Below are 20,932 nucleotides of genomic sequence, written 5' to 3'. Positions count from 1 at the left end.
ATGATAACACTGTTAGGAAACGAGATAAGGTTAATTCTAAGCTACAGATAAATCTGCACTTCAGTTATGAAGACTCGAAAGGTTGATATCAATTAAGCCCAAGGGAGTTTTGCAAAGTTGCCTAAACGAGAAGGCCGAGCTGAAATCGACAACTAATTGGAATTGAGAACGCATGTATAGATGCAATAAAATGAAAATCCAACAACCTAACCCAGATGTAACGGTCTACATGCAGAGAACACTAGAACAGTGGAGGTGGAATGATTGCATCGTAAAAGTTGGAAACAATAACCGCAAATGAGAAACGGGAGCAAGTGCATACATTTTACATTCTTTCCGGATTAATGTTTTCGTAATGGAAGCCGATATTCGGTGCTGACATTTCTCGTGATTTATGACTCAATCGATGATCAAATGGGTTTATAACACTTCAATAAAGTTTGCGGTGGAATGAAATCTACCGGAATATAAAAATATTATAAGATATTATCTTCGCACGATACATAATTTATCAACACGTCGTTTGAGCGTTTAGTGAGAGATAGACCCCAATTTAAAATGAAACTGTTGACAAATTATACATATTACCCGAGGGTTATTACTGTGATAAGAGCTTTGGAGATTTTTCTCAGCACGTAGATACACCAGTGCCATTCATTTATATTATTTATGTACGTCCACGTATTGCCAACTTCGAGTCTCAGCGCTGTATAAAAATATAAGACGAAGAACGAAATGAGAAAATTGTACGCGATTTACGCGACGTGGAGACGATTTCTGGGATAAACGTAATAAATTCTTTATTCTAACTAGGTGGTGATATTCCCCACTCTGTCGAGTTACTTTTGCGCTAAATTACTTTATTTGTGAAAATCACAAGGCGAATTGAACGTGTCTTTATATTTTCAGTTTAAAAACAAAATAAGCGTGAGTTATTATTATTTTTTATTTCTCAGAAAACAACACAAACATTAAAGTAATGACTTTGACCACAATTATTTATCGTGAATATAACCAGACTCAGGTATGAACGTGACAATACATCAGTTTACTTGGTTTAATATTTCAACGGGTTTACCTTGAAAATTATAAATATTTATGGAACAAGCCATGTTATTTAGTGTGATAATGGCCGTAACAATCAGATTTTACCAAAATGTATCAGTTTAAGAACCGAATCGCATTAATAACTGATCCAATTATTAATTTATTAGTTCTAGCGCATTGCATCAATGCAATGCTTCAAACGCAGCGAATCTCGATCGTATTTTACACGAAGGTGAGAATATCAGTCTCACACAGGGGTTAAGAAACACGATAACAAGAGCCGTAAATATTTAGCGTGACGAGAGTCGGTGCAACATCGCTGGCAGTTAACAGGATGACAAACCCGGGGAAGCAATGACCCTCCAATGACAGTATTCCCATTAAGATGGCGGCATCATGACTCGCCCGCATGCACTCCGTCCGCTGCACAACTGCACGCTGCACACCGCGCGCCGCCTGGATTCTGGAGCTTGGATATTGACGCGATTAATCTATTACTGCAGTCAATCCAACGCCAACGGCCCGTTAAACTATATTTAACTCTAATAAATTGCATAAAACAATATAACAAGAACATAATAAAAATCGACTTTTTTTTTCTGCTTAAACATCGATTTTTACGGCCTTGATTATGTTCTAGAATACTTTATGTCGTTAGCGCTTTTTCCCGAAGTTTCGGACTAGATTGCAGCATCTATCATCTAGGCTGATATGATTATGAGATCACATCTAGATCTTGATAAGATCTCGAGGATCAAATCAAGTATCAGTAGTAAATACAATGAGATTGGTGTTCACTATTTACTCAAAAACATGTCATATACGATATCGATTTAAGTCAATCGCTGATTTTATTATAGATGTCCTCATTCGATTATGAGGCAACACCTTCACCAAAACAATATTTTTTTTAATGTTTTAAATAGCGTAACGTCTAACGCGTAATCCTTTTTTATGAGCGTAATCAGAAACGTTAATTTAATAGTCTGTATAATTAAAAATTTAAATACAGATTTAAGATAAAGTAAAATTATGAATATTATGACTAATTAACAATAACAAATATATAGTGCAAAATGAAATGGACACAAAGTTTACTTTAAAACCGCAACCATAAAATATGTATTTTGAATCTAACAGAAAAGCGAAGCGATATATTTTTCTATCCGAAGGCTAAAATAATGAAAAAGTCGTCAATACAAGTGCCGATTAGCATAGATGCGAAACTGTTCCTAATTCGTATGTAGGTTATACGGAGACCTCAGAGTATTTGCATGAGGCTGAACTGCGTAACTCCGGCTCGTCATAAATGAGCAAGATCGACCGCCTGTTTATGTTCACGAGATTTCAAAGGATTTCGTTAGGAAATTCGGTTGATGTTTGGAGTTCGAGGCGAGTTACGATTAGGAGTTTACGCAAACATTTTGTGGGTCACGCGGTCCACATTTAGACAAAGTGCGAGGCCGAGCCCTGAGCGAGAGCGGATTCAGTCTGGATTCGAACACTATAACTCGATCGGAAGGATGGTCCTAACTCCCAACATTTTATTTCTAATCAATAATATAAAATTGTTTCATGGAGTCGATTGTTCAAAATTATTTATTAAATATCTTTTTTGAAGTCGAGACAATGTTTTTTTTTTAATCTCAGAACACAAAAATATATTAACAAATGGGATATAATTTTCTTATGAGCGCCGGCGCTATGGTCATTTAAGAAGGTGAAATGATACAAGATAGAATAACTAAATCCAAAGCAATGTAATTGTGAATACATATGTCAGCATTTTTGTACGCAAATAATAATATTTTAGCCCTCGGGGGATGATTTATTAAAAATATATTTCAAAAGATACGATTTTCAGAAGAGCATATGAAAATTTTAACATTTACAAGGCTTATCAACTGTCTTTGATTGGTTTAAAGTAATAATTAAATCATAGGGAATGTCCTGAATGTTATAACGCCTATAAAGTGATTATTTAAACCAGCAAATGACGGATTATTACATTATTTAAGCGGTTATTGTTAATAAATTGCAGTACTTAAATGTATTTTAAAATAAAATAAATAAACCCGATTTCACCAATACCCTTAAAACATAAAATTCAAGTCAATTCTACACATTGTTTTTTTCCACATAATATGAAGTCTATTGTATAAAGTAAGCGTGCTCGATGAGAATGTAAAGTTTAAGGCTATAAAGGTAAATAAAGTAAAATAAAACATACATAAAACCCGGATACCGAAAATCCACTCGCCTGGTGCTATTTGCTTTCGTCAATTGGCGAGATGGATATCTGGAGAAGAAGAAAAACACTCATTCATAATATTGTCATTGTTATTCATTTTATTGTTATGTTATCTAAATTTCAATCTGATTCAGATCAGAGGATCAGTCGTCAGGAATCCAACAAAATATTTAAGGTTAAGTATGCATACTACCATGTTTTTATTTACAAGTGCGGAGTAGGATTATTGTACATGTATATTTTAAAGTAAATAATAATAAATGCGGACGAAATTATAAACAAAACATCAATATCTATAGATATCCCTACAAAAGCAGAGATTTTTTTTAAGAAGAGAAAATAGAAGCCTAACATTATTAATCTAATGGCCCGTTATTTATTTAAAAGTAATAAAAAATTACATGAAAAATTGTATTCAATATTTTCAAGGAATTCGTAGAAAAAAACTTATTTAGGGATGTTTTTATTTAGGTCCTTTCGAAAGGAATGTTTAAGTTATTATTATAAACGCCATTTTATTATTTATTTATTTATTTCAATTTCCGGACCAAACTCTTAAAGTCGTAAATTACTTGTGCTGGAAAAATGGGAATCGAGTTGTGGTAGTGTGGGATTTGAGCCTCGGACCTTTGATCTGTAAGTCCCCAACACTACCATGGGACCACAGCCCAGTTCGAGTTGTTTAAACCATTAACAAATAACAAGGATATTTATGTACAAAGAACTAAATAAAAATTAAAGTTAATTATTTCTGCCGAACAATTGTGAAAAAATAAATATAAAAGAACTTTGTTTTTAATCACTTATTTTTTTTTTCTACCTATTGGTATTTTATTTTACTATAATGAATAACCACAAAATTACTGTTTCTTTTATTAGGTTTTTTTTACTGTTTTTGATTGTATTAACGGATGTATTGTCACAAAAATGTTTTCTTTTTATGTACAGTCCCAAATGAGTTTTATTTGTATAACTTATGTGAGTATATTATCTTGTTCATGTATTATATGTTTTATTAATAAAAAAAATAGATTTTATAAAAAATTAAACCTCGTAAATTACTTCGTCTGTAAAATCTCAATACACGTAAATTATTCGAAACACCAGTATGAAACTAAAAAAAACTTTCAACCAAAAGAAGATAAAGAAGACTTTTTAATCCAAAAGCCCTGTTCTTATATTTGGCAACTAGGACCCAAAATAAAATTGGAAAATGATGTCTGGTTTAAATGGACACTGATCACTCTGTACATTGAGTACTACTCATTATTCCAAATACGAACAAACATTATTTCTTTAATTTTTAGAACATACAACATGTATGGCATGGAAACATTTACATGCATGTTTCAGAAAAAAAATGCATCGTTGTGCTATGCATAATTTAAATGATTGCGTAAAACGCAATTTAATATTCATATACATTGGAGGACAGAAAATATTTTTACTCAAAGTCGTTTCTCTTAGAAAATAATAAAAATAAAAGCATTAATTTCACTGGGGTGTGATGACTAGTGTCGCCATATATATATTTGTATATATTCCCATACGCCATATAACATTATAGATATGTATATATATATATTCCCATCTGAGGCATTGTTTCAATTCATAAAGTTACCGGACATTAGACAATTTTAAAAAAAAAGAGTCATTGACACATTTTTGGTCATGCGGTTACATGAGGAGATCCCAGCAGAATGCTTGTAAGAGGTTTTCTTGATATTTGAATTATTTAATACCAAAAACACGTACGACTATGGCTCAGAGAAATTTATCGTTTGTGGCCCCGAGAGTGTTCTATGTCCTGGACGAACATATTAAGTTCTCCAAAGCCATTTTCAGGAGAGGTGTACAAGTTTGGATTTTACCCTTAGGAAGAGACTATTGGGAAGAGAACACTGCTGCGAGATATTGCATAGATTTATATACTATTGAGCGTGTTGTCCAGATTTTTAGTGAAATATAATTGGAAAATCATATGTTTACGTAATTATTTATTTTTATTTTTGCTATTTTTTAATAATGTACTTGCTTCCACTTTCTATTATGTTGTATCCCAACTCAACACAGGGCTCTTGGCCTCATGGAGCTAGGAATACGTTATTATATTTATTTTGTAATATATATGTGTTTGTAGGAATAAAGAAATAAAATAAAATAATGCACGTATATTTAATTCGCATTAATTGTTCAATCCACCAAAATTATTCTGCAATTATTCTCTGCACATTGCTTAGGTAAAGGCGTGGATAATCAAATTAGCCACACTAAATTAGATCCAGCGAAAATGTTTTTAATCACAAGTACGTGCTTAATTTAAGGTAGGTAAAACGCATGTGGTAGTGTGATAGCGATTACACATGTGCAATGTGTGTGCGTGTTGGTGTGTGCGTGAGTAATCAATAGCGATCGCGAATCTAGGCTACAAGACGAAAAGTTTAGATCGGGGCATTAAAAAAATTAGCACACCGCGATAAAAGTGAATACGCAGAGAACTGAAAATAACCAAATTGATGCAATAAATCTAAAAAATAATATCACACTGAGATGGCCCAGTTTTGTAACACAAAAAATACACGTATTAAAATAAGGCGTCCTGTTGTCATTTATTGCAACTTCAAGTAACGTTCACATATTATTGCACCTTAGAAATATCGTCACATTGGTAATTATTTTGGAATTTTACAAATATTTATTTTACATCCAAACACGTCAAGAGACCCACCCAATCACACCTGGGCTAAAAATGCATTTGAATTACTCGGATTTTAGACACCGCGCCAATTTCACTCGAATAATTTTATCTTTATTCGTATTCGATAGTTGTGAAACAAAATATATTATAACATTTATATTTGAAGCACTAACTTTGTGGTTATTCATTATAATAAAATAAATATAAAAGGAAATTTGTTTTATCCACCATTTTATTTTATTTTTTTACGGTCCGGTTTCAAAGCGACACAAGATTCTTTATCAAGACGGCTTTGAAACCGGTCGGTAGAAAAAAATTAAAAATAAGTGGTTAAAACGTAAGACAAATGTAACAAAACTGATTAAAATACGCTGCGGTTGCTCTCTCAATGCAGTGCCCTATGTACCATTCGGTGCGGAAAGGGAACAATAGCGAGTCGCAAAACACAGACTTTTTCCAAGAAAATCTACAAAAATATCAATATTACAAATGTCAATCGGTGTAAAACTTTAAAAGAGCTTAAAATAAACAAACCCTTAATTTAATAATTTGAATTTAGTTTACTTTACCGACCTACCTACACCTACGCAGTCATACTTACGTTTTTCGTCATTCTGTCACCCTATTTATAAAGACATGCGTGGGTCTAGTACTAAAGTAATACCTTATAGAATAACAGTAATGAGTCCCTCACACCCGCATCGCTGACAGGCTGATAGTCCTAAGTGCAACTTAGTGATGGAAATAACTGCTATTTTTTCATTTAGTTGACATGCTAATCAAAATAGCATAGCATGTTAAACGCAATTGCTAAAACACAAATTAACTATATTCTGGAAGGTTTGTTGAATTTGAAAAGTGTTTTTTTAATTTTCCCCGAAAATATTTCTGTGGCTTTGATCTAAAAGGTCCAATGTCGTGAATCGGAATTTTGGAGGGGAGTTAATTTTTAACCATTTTGAAGCGTTATAATGACGCGTTTGATAACGAATATTTATTGAAAACATTACCACATATATGCAAGTGTACATGAACTATTTAAATATATATAAACTGTTTAACCAACATCGACCCTCTAAAAAATGTTGACAATAAAAAAAAAATTGTCATTGGCTCTTTTAGACAAGAAACAAATTTGATGATATTTTTCTTTTTTTTCCAACCATTATTTTCCTTTCTTCCATTGACTTCCATTCTCTTGTGAAATTAAGTTGGCGGGCTTCTTTTTTCAGTCGCTAATTCTGCCAGCTGCTACATCTGCTAACTGATAAAACTGCTAAATGCTACCTGTCTGCAATCTATTATTGTAATATTACTACTGTAAGAGATGTATTAATTATTATCGTCTAACTACCGCATACACATTTAAGAGCTAGGTAACACAGACCATTTGTTCATCCTGAATGCAGGACAAATTTACCATTGATGATGCCTGTGGGGAGGATGATCGGTGTGTTGAACAGCCTACCGAGAGAGGTGGATCTTTTCCATGCTGGGATTACCAGTTTTAGACTCTTCCTCTCTAACTATGTATCATAATGTATATTAGTGACTATTCGTCTTTGTTTGCTATTGTTTTTTATGGACTATATATTGGACGCTTTTTAAAAAAAATACGCTTTTGTCGTTACGTAATCATATATGTACATTGTTGGTCATTGCATATGGTGCCGAATGCTGGGTTATGACCAAAAGAGATGACAATATGGTATTAGTATTTAAAAGAAAAATATTAAAGAAGATATTTGGTGCTGTCAACCAAAACGGATAGTGGAGGAGACGGTTTAATCATGAATTGGAGGCACTGTATGGCGAACCCAATATTGCATAATTCATCAAAATAAGAAAATTACAATACCCCAAAAAATATTATTTATACCACTCCGGAAGGCAGACCAAAATTAAGATGGCTGTATAATATGGAAAGTGACATTAGAGCGATTGGCCTGACGATCTGGAGAAGAGCCGCAGGGTACAGGGACGAATGGAGACAAATTCTGAAGGAGGCCAGGGCCCACAGCGGGCTGTAACGCCACTGATGATGATGCTATGTACATTGTAATTGGCAGTTGTGCTGTACTGTGCATTTAAATTAAATAAATTAATGCCTGGCATAAGTTATTCATCAATTATTGTCACTCCTGGAATAAGCTACATAACCAATAGTATAGTAAAATGTAATATTTGTAGTAATAAATTTAATCTGATTAATAAAGAGTCTATATATGTTCTAAACAACCTACCTTGACAATATTAAGTAGGTTAATAATAATAACAAAAATTCACGTTATACCTACGAAAAAATATTTCGCAATTACGTAATTACATTTAGCAGCATGAATTAGCATTTGGTAATGCTAAAACGATTTAATTGCAACTCACAATGCTAACGCTAATTATTCCATTAGTTGCGGAGCCCTCTGGGCGGTGGGCAGGTCACCCGAGCGTATTGTCAGAGGGTTTGGAGTTCGTATTAAAATGGAATGCATTTTACAAAACGGATTGCCGCTGAACCACTACCGCAACTCGTAAAACAATCATTAGAAGACCCGCTCGTTTTATGCGAGAATTTGGGAGGGTAGGTTTTACGTTGATCAATAGAAAAAATATGTATTATATTTTTATTTTTACACATTTTTTAAACTTTGTTTTATTTTATTAAGAACAAGCTAATATTAGAATTAAAAAGTAAATATTGAAAATTGTATTACTCGTTCAAGTTACGGAAGAGAAATCCTTCCAGGGCCGCGATTACAAACGCTCTCTTTATCAGTAAGTACATATTTATTTATTTATAAATTTATTGCAAAAAAATATTATACATACTTAATAACAGGGAATCTATATAAAACCAATTAATGTAAAATGAAAACGGAGTGTTCTCTGTTTATGATAGTCTCCATCTAACATGGCACAGCCTGTTCTAAGATGGAGATTTTTTATCTTTAGAGCGTAAGTAGTCCTAAACTAATAAAACAATAACATGAAAAAGAAAAACTAAAACTACTTAATTATAAATGCCTAGCTAATCAAATTTAAGAAATTAAAAATCATTATTATACAAATATAAAGTATATATATATTTGCCAAGAATACATGTTACTTAAACATAAATAATATAGTATAATATATAATAAAACAAATATAAAGCAATAAAATACATTAAAATATAAATAATATGTGTACCAATTATATAAAGTACTACGTTTATTGATTTACATATATTTTTCAAAAAAATCTCTCGCTTCACTATTTATATGTGCAGTTATTTTTATTTTAAAATTTGTTTTACATTTTGAGTCTTTTATATTTGGCAATAAATCATTAAATATTTTTGGAGCAATTACATTGTATTGCTTTTTACCAAAGGCGGTTGATACAAATGGGACAATACAGTTAATTATACGAGTATGTATGAAATGTATTTAGCTAGTGGAATACTTACCACTTTATTTTAAAGTTAAATCATTCTCAACATTACTTAGAAATATTTATATTTAGAATATAAGATTTAATAATCTTAACTGTTATTTTTGGATTGGAGGAGTGGAGGTGTCATGCCTTTATCTGTAGGAAAGGGATTTCGTGCGGAATGTGGAAACTATAGGGCAATCAGTCTTCTGAGTTCTGCTGGTAAACTGTATGGGAAAATTATAATCGAGAAAATAAGAAAGGTGACGAAAGATAAAGTGTGGGACATGCAAGGAGCCTTTATGAGTGGACGTGGATGCACGGATCAAATTTTTGCGCAGCGAATGCAAACGGAGAATTTTTTGGCAAAAAGTCGGAAACTATTCTGCGCATTTGTTGATTTGCGAAAAGCGTATGATAAAGTAGATATAATGAAATTGTGGGGAGGGTTGAAAAAGTATGGAGTAAATAATAAACTTATACGAGATGTATCATCTCTCTATTAGGAGAGTTCAGCGTGTGTAAGAGTTAATGAGGGATTAACATCTTGGATTGCGATCTCAAAAGGCGTGAAACAGGGATGTGTAATGCCACTATGGTTGTTTAATCTATACATGGACAACTATATCAAGGAGATAGAATGTATGGGTATTGGAGCTAACATTGTAAATTTTTTCATTTTCATTTAATAAGATGTATGAATGTGGAAGAAGCTAGAAATGTATGCCGGGATAGACGTGTGTGGCGATCCAGTATCTCTGCCTACTCCTAGGGGGAAATGGCGTGATGGTGGTCGTAGTAGTAAAAAATTATATAATTTTTTGTTATTTTTTTTTTTATTTTCACTAAATTGTTAAGTTTAAATTTTTCTATAAAATAACATATTTTATGTTCTGTATTACATTATAAATTGTTTGCTGTGATTATTTAAGTAAAACGTTCTTTTGTAAAAGGTTCTTTTAAGCGTTGGTGAATAAATAAATATAGAGACAGTATAAAGTAAAATTGATATTTATGTACGAAAATGTGTATATTTGTATAAAAATTTAACGTATCTTTGACGGTGACCTGTAATTGAACATGTTTAGAAAAAAAAATGTATGCATATTCTAATTTTAATACAAACTGAATTTTACTTGGTAGATAAAATTGAAGATAAATGTCAGCTTTCCATTGTAATATGAGCCATGAAAAGCATCGGTAATGGGCATATTTTTGCGAAAAAAAATGTAGTTATGAAAATAAAAAAAGGTTAATTAAGGTACCGACATTTTTTTCAAATTATAAAAACTCTTTTAAAATACGTAGGTACCTACACATATTTCCGTTATACAATAATTTGCGTAAATATTTTATTGATAAAACATTGGACGTCTGATTTTGGTTAAAAAATAATAACTTATGTAGGTACTTGACTGTTATAGCAATTGCCGTACATTAGAAAAAAAAAAAAAATTTGCGTAAAAAACAGAAAAAAAGTTGCAGCAATTTGAGTTCAACACTAATATATTTATGTTCTTAATTTTGATGACGCAAAGATTTCTACCTTAACGTATTTAAATGTTTGATTTCCATTTTCTAATAGTGAGTTATTTACAAATCGTTGAAAATGGCCACCAAAATTGAAATATTTGGGTAAATCATAAGAACGCAAAGATTTCTTTTTTATATAAAACAAAAAAATAGTTAAAATAAACAGATATCCAAATAAGCGTTATTTGTCGCGTACTTTGCGTGCAAAGAAGTACGGGTTAATTTGAAAAGGCCGGACTAGTTTGGAGGATGGTGCAAATATACCGCCCGGTGCGCGGGTAATGGATTTAGGGAGCTGATCGAAGAACGTAGGTAGAATATTGTCATAAATGAGGATGAAATGTATCCTACATCCGATGGCTTTCAATTAATTCAATAAAGCGACATAGATATAAAGGTAGGAATAATACGGAGATCTAATTAATATTTGATTAAAAAAACAAATGATTTTCAGTCCATTTGCACTGTAGGTACACAAGATCATTTATAAAAGAATCAAATACATATACATGTTTCAGATATTAGACTAATATACGTAATAAATACGCATTTTTAAAACAACGAATTTATTTAGGGTAAATTAAGATAATAATTGTTCAAGAGTTTTTATGTAATAAATAAAAAAACGATTTCTTCATATAAACAGATTCGTGACAGGTGCACGAATATAACAATAAAGCAATACACACAAATATCTTCTTTAGTGTTTAAAATTTGTATGTATTGTATTATAATTTTCCATTTAAGATACGTATTAAGTTTATTCAAAGGTCTGCAATACCATGAGTCGGCCATTAGTGAAATGCGTGGCCTAGCCCTATTAAAATTAATTAGTAAAAAATAAAATATCCACAAATTATGCAGATATTACGAGGATTCTGTTTTAATTGAGAGGTGTTAACCTACTGATTATGGAAAAGAGAGGACACCAAAGATGTTTTAATATTACAAACGTTACAAAAACGACATTTAATTTACAGATTTATTTTAGAAGGATTGATGTAAAATTTGACGCTATCGTTATAAATTTGAATACACAGATAATTGGAATATTTGAAACCTCTGGAAAAAAACAAAGGAATAAAACTTGAAAGCAATTTACACATGGCGTTGTCATAGAAACTTATAAGAAGATACATTAGCATCGGAGATCGGAGGGAATCGCGGTAAAGAGGGGAACGAGTGACGATTTCGTGGGGGAATGTTACAGCGCCAACGTCTCGTCTTCCCCAAAAGCATATTTAGTTTGGGATTCTAAATATATCTCTTTAACAGCGGAGTAAAGCCGGGGATCAAATGAATGTATATTCCCGAACGAATTGTCATTCAGAAAATACAATAAATCACATTGAAATGTTAACAGAAAACTAAAATACCCCATTAAAATACCGATCGACGTTAAGACACATTTTATGAACTTAAAAAACCAATCACAAATGTAGAGTGAGCGTTTATTTATTTTTAACAATTATTTCGTTCTTACAAATACATTTTCATATGCGAGTGAAGATTTGATAATGTGTAAAAACCAAAATACACTCAAAACACGGTAAAGATTTCAACTAAGTTTACGTTGATTCAATCTGGAGTTTTGTTTGAACAAATAATATCAAAGGGGTTTTGATGTTGATATTTGTATTTTGTTGCGGATCCTTTGTAACCTTTTTTTTTGCCTTTGCGTTGTCACCAGGCGGACTAGATCTTAGTTCGAGCGCAATATAAGTGTACGTATATTGTAATAAGTTTTGAACATCCTGTCTGGTGTGACTTATAATTCACCGTCTCACGCACCATCGGAGATTTCTAATCCCAAGAAAGGCTGAGATGAAGGCGAATGGAAAATACTGTAAGGAGAGGACGCAGGTAGAAGTGAGTAGAATAAGATGCAGGCAGACCTTTAAAAACAAGCAGGTACTAAGAAGCTCAACCGATCGAAGATATGTATAGAATACTACGTTCAACCAGGAAATATATAGATAGGTACCAATAAATGATATTATGATAATATTTGAAATGAAGACTGTTAAGTAAAACATGAAATTTGAGAGAAACTGACATCCGCTGAATTGCATTTACATTAATAAATGCCTATCTTTGATGTAGAATTCAAGCAAAGATAAAGAAGTGAATTATATGCAGAACGTAATATTCCGAGCATTATGTAAGACAGGACAAGATGCGCTTTTGCGAAACAATATTTTCAAAACTTATACTATATTTACACGAGTAAATCACGAAAAACATATGGTAATTACTTGTGCAATACTATTATACTTATTACTAAGTTAATAATAATTGGCAATGTGGATTGAACGCCGTTTCTGACGTCTCGTAAGTTAGTCGGTATCGGTGTTTAGGATCGGCCGTAGGGAGCCGGGGGACCCGGGGGACCCGGGGGACCTTGGCGTCCCGGGTTCGTGGACCCGCGCCGTCCTCGGGCCTCGCGCCTCGCGCCGCGCTCTACCTGCGTCGGACTCGAACCCCGGGTTAACCTTCGCAGGCGGAAACCGGCCCCGCCACGCCAACTCGGTTCTACGATGCAAACCTGACTCGGTAATATCGTACCTACAAACTAAGGTTGCTATTTCTTCCCGCACTAGATAATTTCTCGTCGTTCAAACGTGATTTTTTTGTGAATATTTTATCGTGCTCGACTCAAGTAAAATGAAAAGAAACGAACATAATGATTATAACGAATGAAATGTGAATTTCAATAGATGTTTCTCGATAAGACGCAATAATGTCGAAAATGTTTGTAAATAAGTACGATTCTGAGAACGAAATACCGTCTTACTCGGGATCCGGGAAAAGTAAGTATCGCGCAGATTGCACATAACTGAATGCATAGAAAACGGTCTCGATAAAGAAGATCTCGAGCGCTCCGATTTCTCGTTCCGCTGCCCATGTAGGCGGCACATCTCGGCGCAGTTTACACCAAATGCGATACAATTGATATATATCTGGTTCGAGACCTAAATGTGAAATAAAAACGCGAGACGGCCCACGCGTTTCACAATACATAATATGCCCGCAAAGTGAGTGAGCTATTAGTGTCAATCCGATCAGAATGGGAACGGACGAAATATGATTGTGAGAATGTACAACATCTAGCGGCGCGCTGGAATCTAGACTGCGCTGGCGCTGTGACCGAAATATGGACCTTTTACCGAGCGACGTTACTCGCCTCTCGCCTCTGCTCTGTACCCCCCGCCACCCTGCCGTTCGCATGCACTAAACACTCAACACTAAACATGCAAAAGGACACGGTTAGTGTCGACTCTTGTATGGTATTTATGTTAGCGGCAGAAGATGACTGTCTGCGAAAGAATGCCAAAACAAATCTAACGGCACGCATCAACACAAAGTAGAGGAAAAAATTGTAACACAAATAATATACTTACAATACGCTTGTTGACTATCTTTGAGGAGATCACAATCCGTGTTCCACGGGCAATAAAAGACAGCATTGTGAGCTTAGCATAACTACAGCGAGCGATAACATTTATTTGTAGTTAAATCCAACTAAATACGGAAGGTCGGTGGTTTTTAAAAAAAATATTTGTTAATAGACTATTAAACTAAGTAAAAAAAATATTTTTAATTTTTATGTACCGTATTATCGGCGCTATGATTTTTTAATGGTTTGTATTACTGAAATTATTCCGCGTGTGACGTCTCGAGTTCTCTTCTGCTTCTTCTCTCGTGATGTCGTTCAAAGTAGTTTGTTTTTATTAAAATATTTTATATTATTTTTTTCATGCATTTTCAAGAAACTTTGCCGTACAATTGAATGCTTTAATTTCAACCGCGCGTAAAAAATCATTTTTATGTCCAATTTCCCGTAGGGCTGAACTTCCTTATTGATAGAAGTAGAAAAAAGTCAAGGATATGCTACTTTAAATTCACTTATGTATTTCCCTGATTTAAATCGGCAATCAAGGTTTACTATTACATACAAACAAAATCGCCTAAAAGGCCATATTCCGTTAATTGTTAATATTCACAAGGATTAACATAAAAACTAAATGCTTACAGTTGCACAACTTCCCTAGTTTAACATAAATCTGCTATTACGAAGCCCCGGTAGCATTTTATCGCCACTGACACTCCGGTACAGTGTGCTATCCATATTTTTTTTATTTGAAAAAACATCCGAACACATGGGTATATGTATGTTGTATACCTGCAATCATAAAGTGGGACATAGCCGCTTTGAGAGAGAAAGAAAGACAAGGCCGACCGATTGGGAACACTAACGAAATAACCGAACAAATGAACATGGAACCCAAAAAGGAAAGAGAAGGAAGATGAACAAATTGGGTTCGCTTTTTTTTGAGAGCGTGAAAGGACATTCAACGCTAGACTCACTATAATTCTCAGATTACGTATTTATTAATTTATTCTGAAGAATTTTTAAAGCGCCTTTTTTGTGAAAATCACACCAAGGGCACTGTTCAATGAACATCCTAACACGTCTTGCAGCTACAGAGCGCAAAAACATTGATATTCCAGTTAACAATTATTTTGAATTTCAACAAAACATAGAAGCTAGATAACAACAAGTCTTGCAGCTACAGGACGGTTAGAAATCTAGTCCTCGTTTACATTTTACAAAAAAATGAGTTGAGTGTTTTGAATTAAAAATTCACGATTACAGATAGAATCCACATTACGACATGTCCTGTAGCTACAGAGCGCATGGGCGGTAGGAAATCAAGGCCGTATTTATAGCCGGATTAGCATGCTAATTAAATTCGTGTCCTGATGAAGAGACGGGTACGTCTCGAAACCGGTAGGTACAGAAAAGTTGGCAATTAGTTATTTACAATTATTTAATACATATATATATATATATATGTATTTAGTTGGATAATTTATATAGCGCGATTTTTGTGAAAATCACCTCAAGGGCGCTGTACAATTGATAAATATCCCAGAACGTCTTGCAGCTACAGAGCGCATGGACGGTTGGGATTCTAGTTCCTCGTTTTCAATTAAAATCAATCAAAAATTATTACAGATAGGAGCTAGATTACAGGACGTCTTGCAGCTACAGAGCGCATAGACAGTTAGGAATTTAGCCCCCATTTGCACATTTTAAAAATTGACAAATAAGTTTATTGTATTAATGATATTTAAAAAAATAATAATACGATAAATGAAAAGGAGTAAGATTACAACACGTCTTGCAGCTACTAAGCGTATTGACGATTGGAATTCTAGACCCCATTTACAAAATGTAGGTATTTTAAAGTTTAACATTTAACGAAGTTTTTGCGTTAAATATGAATAATAAAATATGTTTAATTTGATAATGTTGCGGTCGGCTGGAGGTAGGTAGCAAGGGGTTTTTACATTATGCGATTATCCGACAGATGAGCAACTTATACATAATATACATATTTACAACATATAACGGAAGCCGCATGTAGCCTGTAGGTTGAACCAATTGAACTCCGAGAAAAATAACCCGTAAAAACGTTGAAATGTGACGAGAGAAAAGTAAGTTAGGCCTAGAATAGATATTTTCCGCGTGTGTTGTAACGCAGTTTTTAGGTTAACAGACGTTGCTGAAATTAACCCAGCAACAACTCAGTGGACAGAAATTCAGCAGTTCCATCAAACTATTGCCAAACGGTCCAATTATCTAGGTGGAAGCAGCGAGTTTGAAAGTTTATTAAGCCTATGTTAATGTGTTAGTGCCTGTCGGCGAGAAAATGATCTCTCAAGCACACATAACCAAAGTTTATGAAACAAAATTCAGTCATTCGAGTAGGCTGGAGTTACAGGCTGGGGAGAAGCAGCTTAGAGGACGAATTTACGTCGATTTTGATTGCCCATAGAACAATCGCTAAAATTGTGTTTAAAAATCCTAGAACTTACCCTTCAAATTTAGTTTTAAAAGAACTAGATATACCCTCAATTGATGACATCTTTAAAAAAGCATCGATTATACAAACTTTCGAAAAAAAAACCGTCTAATTTACAAAATTCTCGAGACCCTAGATTTCCAAATAATTTAATTTGACATGGATGCAATACAACGGCAGCTTTAAATAATTATTCATATGTTGGGAAAAAAACTTTAATAATATTTCAGAAATTTTAAAATCAATATCAACACATAAAACCCACCCTATCCTGAATTCCATACGGTAGAAAATTGTGTATCTTTTAGAATACGATATCTTATTTAAGGGAACCTGATTTAGATAATAAACAAGAAATGTCAATAAAATATAATATATACATGTATATATATATGTATATTTATGAATAAAAATGAATGTAAACGAACTCTCTAAACACGAGTTTTTACTCTATTAGAGAGGTAGAAACGTTATTATTAATTATGTATGAACAAAACATTTGTAAGTTTTTACTTATTTTGTAAACAATCGAATAAAATAATAATACTCGAGCAAAAAAATTCTTCTGTTTGTCTTGTATGCTAAAAGTATGGGTGTAAATGTTTACAATTTTTTTCTATGTTAGCCACTGAATTTTTTTGTTAATTTTGTTTATACAAGTACAATACAAGTGTATTGTTTTTAAGTTTCATCTTTTTTATACTTTGTTAAGGGCATAGGCCGTTAAAAAAATCGAACAGCGTTCGGCAATTGGCGACCCGCGGGCTACATCAGGCCCGCGAAATGCTTTCATCTGGCCCTGCGGGATCCTTTTCAGTTTCTGAACGGACCACTGGTACATGCAGCCTGGCCGTCAATCAATGCTTTTACTTTATTTTTTCGTAAATAAGAATGATCAGGGTAACGCTCGAGTGTTGTAGTCGGAATGTTTTGAATTAAAATGTAGTTACAAATTGTATTATTTTATCACAGCAAAAAAGAAGAAGTTCAGCTCTAAGGGAAATTGGATATTCAAAACGTTTTCTTAGGCAGGGTAAAAAAAAGGAGCATTCAATTGTATGTAGAAGTTTCGTTGAATTTTTTTTTTTAAACTTTATCAAACGAAAAATACATAAAGAGGTAATAGATATTCATTTTTCAATGAAAACATTACCATGAGGTCACAATTTAAATTTTTATTTCACTTCAAGAATACAAATTAGGATTAAAGAATTAGAATGAATAAATTTGATATATTTTATTATTTTTCCAGTGGTGGAAAAAAAACATTTTTTCTATTCATTGGATACAGTTATGCACCTTGTGTATGTTTTATTCTTTGAAACAGGTTTATAACTTTAATAAACAAAGTTATTTAGAGTTATTTTTTGTAAGTAAAAAAAATACCAGCCATATGGAATTACAGATTTTGTATCGGAAAAGCGGGAACATACGAGGGGGAAAATAGTGCGTATGAAAGAATCCCCCATACAACATGGGTGACCTTAGTTGCCCTTGGTTGTAGGGAAGCCCCGAGGGCTGTGCCCCCTTTGGTGAAGGGCCCCTTCCTTAGAAGGCCCGACGTACACGGGCTGGAGGGCCCGAGGTTAACGAACCTTACAGGACAGGCGACAGCACAGGGGAGTAAAGATTAATCACCTTTTCAAAGAGAAAGATATGAAGTGTAATTGTCACATCAGATAAGATTCGTGATCGGAATCGGAAAGAATAAACGATGGTCAAGAATGAGGAAGTTCAGTGCTACGGGTAACTGGATATAAAAAATGTTTTGTTACACGCGGTAAAAATTAGAGCATTTTATTTTACAGCGAAGTTTTTCGAAAATGTATGAAAATGGTTTTAATAAAAGTGAACTACTTTGAAACGTCACGGGTTTGTGTGAACAAGTGTTTACAATAACTAATCAATGCATTATTATGTTATGATAGATTTCCAGTTTCCGGGGTAGTCATGTTTTTCGACGTTTAGCGGGTACAAATAATTCCGAGCACGGTGTTCTACTTTTAAATGTCAGAAAACTCACTGACTTGCACTCGCGACATCGCGGGCGGTATAATTTAGAGGTTTCGGTGGGGCTTTTTCAAATTACAAAACTTTAAAAAATCGTATCAATAAAACGACACATGTTGTTTTTTTTGCAAAATTTAATAGCCCTTTAACAAATAATAATAAAAAAAACCACTAAACTTCGTCGTTGTACGTATTTTACCTTTGCAACATTCCGCACCCCCAGAAGTATACTGTCGAAGTTTAAATTAGGATATTTTGAGTTATAAATGCAGTTAAACTACTTTTTTTCTCTTTCTTAGGAGAACACACACGTATCTGTTAAGATTTTTGAGCAATATATATTACAAATTTTAGTATTCTTTAAAATCAATTACGTAAAATATTTAGAAGAATACTGCAGAAATTGTGATACTATAGTGTCCTTCTCATATTTTAAAAGTAAAATAATCAAATACTAGAAAACATACTACATATTATACATTAAGCTGTTTTTGCTTTCCTGCAAAACGGCCATTTTAGACATACTATAGTGTTCTTTGTGGGGTGCGTTTGTTGAATGGAGAAATAACTTAAGTTAACCCTATAATTGGAAATGTATTTTATAAGATACAAATCTTTATTTTTTTCTCATTAACTAAAGCACAAGTAAAACAGAAATGAGTTAGAATTGCTTCACCATTTTTTAAATTCTCAACTGCAACTATCACAATTCAAAATAAATTTAGATAAAAAAAAAAATCGTTTGGGATTCTAAAGCCTTTTCATCTTTTCAACCATAAAATGTGAAAAAAAATCGTTTTGCCAAGATAAGGGTGATGAAGTCATAAATCAAAACCAACAATAAAAGGGAAGAAAAAGACTAGAAGAATACAATGAGCAATAGAAACTTAAAATAAAAAAATAAATAATAAACATTATTTGTCAAAAATAGTCTATAATTCTAACCAAAAAATATTTTCTGACTTGATAAATGCATATGAAAATATGAGTTGTTTCGCCTTATTTTGTTGTAATGCCGAAATAAAACGACATTTTGCAGCAAAAACATTACGATTACATGCAATTTATTTTTTCAAATCACTGAAATAATGAATAACGACTGATTTCAGAACCATAATAGGTACCTACTTAATTGAACCCACAGTATCGAATTAACGATACATAATGTGGTTTTTAAAACTATCATAGAATTAGAATAATGCCCCTTTTCCAAATGCTAATATAATTTTAAGTTAATTATTTTTTTCTTTTTAATTAGTTTTTATGTTTGAAATCCACAAATAAACTAATTATAAATTTTAGGCAGTAAAAGTAACGCTGTCATCGATCACCGCATAATATTAGTAAATAGATTCACACTGTAACTTAATTAAGTAGCTTGCTTAATTGTCACAATAGTAAATCTTTATATTTATAAGAAGAAAAAAACAAATCAAAAGATAAAGCTAGTATAGATGGATGGATGTAAACTTTAAAAAAAATCATAATTTCTATAGACAAAATATTAAATGTCGCGGATGTTCGAAAATATTGTAAGTAGTAAACTGTTATTATTATGTACAGCGGGTGATCTTATCATTATGAACGCTACAAATCTTACTGAAATTTTACATTGGACATTAAATAACAGAAAGATAGTCAAACAAATGACATTTTTCGCTTTTGTAATGAGTAAGTGTAAGTTCATTATTTAAAATGGAAGTTTGACAACTCTATTTCATTAACCAATGTGAAGTTAGCAGCATTTCAATGAAATATTGAGATTTTTGTCGGTCGCTGTTGAGCCGTTATTGTGCGATGTAGTTTTTTGTTTTGTCTTGTTTTATGGGGAAATTTTTTTTATCAATAAAAAAATAAATTATTATAATTAATGTAATATGGACAGTCTTGTGAAGTAAGTTTTGGTGGTGTTTTAGTTATTTATTTCATCTTTTTCTGGGGATCTGGTGAATTTCATCACTTCTGGTGATTTTTGTTATGGGAAAAGCAAAGGATATTTCCTCGACAGAAAAACATGAAGTTGAGGCAGTATTAATGAACACCACTTTTTCTCAGAGACACATTTCAAAGATATCAAACGTTTCCGTCGGAACTATCAATGGAATTAAGAAA

General features: G+C 32.9%; 1 protein-coding gene across 4 annotated transcripts in view; it reads right to left on the bottom strand.

Moving 5' to 3' along the window:
- rdx (BTB/POZ and MATH domain-containing protein rdx) overlaps positions 1-20,932 on the bottom strand; it is a 277,849-nt gene that overhangs the window by 63,129 nt on the left and 193,788 nt on the right. For 2 of the 4 annotated variants that reach the window (XM_088227368.1, XM_088227364.1), the window contains one exon: positions 3,278-3,346. The exons of the other annotated variants lie outside the window; for them this stretch is intronic. In XM_088227368.1, coding sequence (XP_088083494.1) covers positions 3,278-3,279 — 2 coding nt within the window. In that variant the 5' untranslated portion in view covers positions 3,280-3,346. The remainder of the gene's footprint in view (positions 1-3,277; positions 3,347-20,932) is intronic. 4 annotated transcript variants of the gene reach the window in all.

The sequence above is a fragment of the Micrasema longulum genome, unplaced genomic scaffold (assembly GCF_059751315.1).
Source record: "Micrasema longulum isolate JH-2025_06_02 unplaced genomic scaffold, ASM5975131v1 h1tg000501l, whole genome shotgun sequence".
Classification (NCBI taxonomy): domain Eukaryota; kingdom Metazoa; phylum Arthropoda; class Insecta; order Trichoptera; family Brachycentridae; genus Micrasema; species Micrasema longulum.
This window is presented reverse-complemented; position numbering and strand designations above follow the sequence as displayed.